Below are 4,048 nucleotides of genomic sequence, written 5' to 3'. Positions count from 1 at the left end.
CAGCCACAGCCTGTGGGCTCACTCGTGGGCCCCCGACCCCCAGGGCCCTTGCAGACGCAGAGCGCAGCTGAGACTCCCCCACCACTGCCCTTTGCCCGTGGCCTGGGCCTCCGGGATCTGCGCCTGGGGGAGGTGGGGTTGGAGGATGGACCCTCTCCATCCCGGAAGATGCAGCCTTCTCGGGGGAGCCTGCTGGGCTCTGGGACAGGGAGGAACAGGAAGAAATGGCCGTCCCTTTCCGGATGTGGGGTGGGAGCAACACCTCCCAAAGGGAAAAGCCGGCCCCAGCAGGCGCACAGGACTGAGGCGGCCACCCCCGTCCAGCCTGGGTTCCGCCCAGCGCCAGCCTGGCGCAGGCTCGAGGCCCTAATAATGTTTGCTGGATGCCTTCAATACAAGCCTCGGTGCCCAGAATCTCCTTGAGGTTTCAGCCAGGCGTGCCCGCCCCATCCCCCATTCTGGGGAGCAGAATAAGTATGGGGGGGTGACAGGGGACACCATGAGGTGGTGGCAGCCTCTGTGAGAGAGGCAGGCTGCTCAACCCAGAGCTGGGGGGTAGGGGCGCCTTGTGTGCGGCTAATTAAACAGTGACTGTGATGAATCAGGGAGAGGCTGCTGCTTGCTAATTAAATGTGCCGGCAAGGATGGAAGGCAGAAGCAGCCCTGGAACCATGTCGCAGGGCCGGGCCAGCAAGGACAGCGCTTGGCAAACCCCACGCCCCCACGCTGGCTCTGGGCATCCCTTCCGGCCTCTGGCCCTCCCAGCAGGACCCCCGTGGCCCCCTCCCCACTTCCCTATCTCTCCTACCCACCTTGCCGGAGCCAGGGGCCTCGGACTTCCCCCTCCCCACCAACCCAAATCCCTTTCCTGATAAGGGGCTGGGCCTTGGGGAGAGGGAGCCTGTTGGTGCCCGGCGTCTGGCTGGTGGGTGGGCATCATTCTGAGCCTTTGAGTACTCCCCATCACCCCCCGCCAAGACCCCAAAGTTGGGCAAACGAGTCCAACCGCAAGAGGCTGGCTGTTGGCAACGAGGTCCCAGGATAATTTTTAGAATCATAGATTCTGAGACTCATGGGCTTAAGTGTCACCCAGTTTCTGCCAGGGTCCTGCTTTGCCCCCAGATGCCCTGGTGTGTGAGAGAGACTGAGGGAGGCTCTCCTTTCTGGCCTCAGTGCTCCAGTCCTGAAACAGGAAGGTCAGAACAAATGATCTCTGACCCCTGAGGATTCCTATAGAGTGGACAGAAAGACCCCAGGGCTGTCCATCCCTGCCCCGTGTCGGCTTCGGCGAGCAGGCACGGTAGCTAAGAGCACGGGCTCCAGAGGCCAGACACCAGGGTCCAAGTCCCAGCCCCAGCACTGGCCACGTGTGTGACCTCAGGCAACGCAGCTAATTGCTGCCTGCCTCAGTTTCCCTGTCTGCAAAGCTGGGGATGGTCACGCTGCCTACTCGAAGGGCCACAGAGGGGATCAAGAGAAAGAATCTGGGTGAGATACTTAGCACAATGTCTGGCCCATGGAACGGGCCCAGGAAATGTCTGCCATTGTTATTTGAAAACTGGGGCACTCTGGAGGGTGTGGCCTGGCGCCTGCCTCTCTTCCGTGTGACCTCCGCGTGCAGCCCTGTGCTCTGAGGACAACCGCCCGTGACATGGGGAGAGCATGTCACCCTTCACTCCAGGGCTCTCACACTCTCTCTGACCCTGGCAATCTTCTGAGGGAAGGAAAGCAGCAAAGAAGAAAACAGAGTGGAAGCTCAGAGAGGCTCAGCAAGTGGCCCAAAGCCACACAGCTAAGTAAGGGGCAGAGGCAGCCCCAGTCCTTGAGTGGGAGGACAGGATGGGATAGGGACTCCCGTGGTGACATCTGTTGAGCTCCTACTGGATGCCCAGTCCTGACCAGCTGCCACAGAGGGAAGTGAGGAGCATGGGAGAGTCACTCTGCCTTCAAGGGGGCCCAGTCTGGAAGGGGAGAGAAAAAACATACACAAGTAATGGAATGCAAGGCAAGTTGCAGGCATCCGGGCGGGGGGGGGGGGGGGCTGCGGCATCCCTCCGGGGAACAGGCTGGGAGATGCTGCTTTGTCTTGGGGCTTGATTTGCAAAGCAAAGGTTCTGCTTCTGTTTGGAGGGTGAAATCAGCATTAGGGGAGTCTCAGAGGGCCTGATAGAGCCCCTCTGGTGCTCCCAGGAGAATCCTTCAGAAAGGAGGTGAGATACTCTGCTCTGGGAAGTGCCGGGTGGTCCCTGAGGTCTGCGGTGCCTATTTCTGTGGTTCTGGGGTCTGTCACGTGAGGTATCTGGGGGTCCTGGATGTTGTGGTTTCCAAGACTACGCCGTCCAGGGCCCCCATCGTGAATCCATCCATATGCAAAATGGGCTGTGACGTGTTCCTTCTAGGCAGCCAGGCACTGTCCAGGATAGGGGCTTTGTACTGCCGGGTAACGTGGTGGGGGAAGGGTGCCTCAGCCGTAAGAGGCCTAGTGACAGTGGAAACCTTTTGAGGCTGAGAAACTCAAAGCTGTTGGCCCTGACACTGGGGCGCCTGGGCCTTAAGCAGCCAACCCAAAACAGACAGGGATGAGTGCAAGGTCACTGGCCTTCGGGGTGATGTCTCCATCCTCCCTTCTCAGAGATCAGTGCTCATAGGAATGGGGAGACGGCTTGAGTAGGTCTAGCCACCAGGAAGTCTGTGTAAGCAAAGCTAGTGGCTCCTGGAAAACACGCCCTGCCTCTCAGCCTCCCTAGGGCCCCCCTGCACCAGAGCTGGGCCAAATGCTGGTCTGGGGCGCCCTCTGGTGGTCGTTCCGGGCAGTGGCAGAAGCAGCTGAGGGTTTAAGGGTGAGTGGTCAGAGCTGGAGGACTTTAGAGTGGACCACCTCTCCCACTGCAAAGATGGAAACACTGAGGCTCAGGGAAGGGGGAATGGAGCAACATGCCCAGGATCATACAGCAATTTAGTGGTCAAGCCAAGAACAGAACCCAGGCCTCCCTCTGTAGCCGTGGCTGCCCTTGGTGGGTCTCAAGGCATCCCTACTAGGGGAGGGAAGGTTGAGTGTCCAGGAGGCTGACTCCCCAGTAACTGTGGACAGCTGGATGGAAGGCGGCTGAGTAGCTGTGTCATGAGGCATGCAACACTTCCCTTCCCTGGCCTTAGGGTCCTCACCTCTAAACCCGGGGCCATTGTGTTGGCAAGGAGACTGGGGTCCCATTCATACACACTAGTAGTGAGGCTGTAACAAGCCAACCTTCCAGAAAATCCTAAAATAAGCCTTGCTACAGTGAGTATTGCATTTAATGGTGAAAGACTGGGTGCTTTCCCCCTGAGATCAAGAACAAGAGAAGAACGTCCACTCTCACCATTTCTGTCCAACATTGTACTGGAGGTTCCAGCCAGGGCACTAAGGCAAGAAAAGAAAGGCATCCAGATTGCAAAGGAGGAAGTAAAACTATTTGTAGATGACTAATGTATATACAAAATTCTGAAGAATCCACCAAAAAATATTAGAACTAATAAACGATTTCTGCAAGGTTGTGGGATACAAGCTGAATATACAAAAATCAATTGCATCTCTATGCATTTGCAATGAACACTTCAAAAACGTAATTAAGGGCTTCCCTGGTGGCGCAATGGTTAAGAATCCGCCTGCCAATGCAGGGGACATGGGTTCGAGCCCTGGTCCGGGAAGATCCCACATGCTGTGGAGCAATTAACCCATGCGCCACAACTACTGAGCCTGCACTCTAGAGCCCGTGAGCCACAACTACTGAGCCTACGTGCCACAACTACTGAAGCCCGCACGCCGAGAGCCCGTACTCTGCAACAAGAGAAGCCACCGCAATGAGAAGCCACCACAATGAGAAGCCCACGCACCACAATGAAGAGTAGCCTCCGCTCGCCGCAACTAGAGAAAAAGCACACACGCAGCAACGAAGACCCAACGCAGCCAAATAAATAAATAAATAAAGCCTCACATTTACAGTTAATTGATTTTCAACAAAAGTTCCAAGATAATTCAATGGGGAAAGGACAGTCTTTTCAACAAATG

General features: G+C 56.6%; 1 protein-coding gene across 1 annotated transcript; it reads right to left on the bottom strand.

Moving 5' to 3' along the window:
- Window positions 1-456: 456 nt before the first annotated feature.
- LOC114894264 (uncharacterized protein C20orf203) lies at window positions 457-940 on the bottom strand. The gene is given in 4 exon segments (XM_029220811.1): window positions 457-687; window positions 690-818; window positions 820-861; window positions 863-940. Coding segments are annotated over 4 exon segments (360 nt in total). The 3' UTR covers window positions 457-576.
- Window positions 941-4,048: the final 3,108 nt, after the last annotated feature.

This window comes from Monodon monoceros, unplaced genomic scaffold, assembly GCF_005190385.1.
Source record: "Monodon monoceros isolate NGI ecotype Baffin Bay Population unplaced genomic scaffold, NGI_Narwhal_1 Super_Scaffold_13, whole genome shotgun sequence".
NCBI classification, from domain to species: domain Eukaryota; kingdom Metazoa; phylum Chordata; class Mammalia; order Artiodactyla; family Monodontidae; genus Monodon; species Monodon monoceros.
The sequence above is the reverse complement of the archived record's forward strand: the minus strand, read 5'-3'. Positions and strand labels throughout refer to the sequence as shown.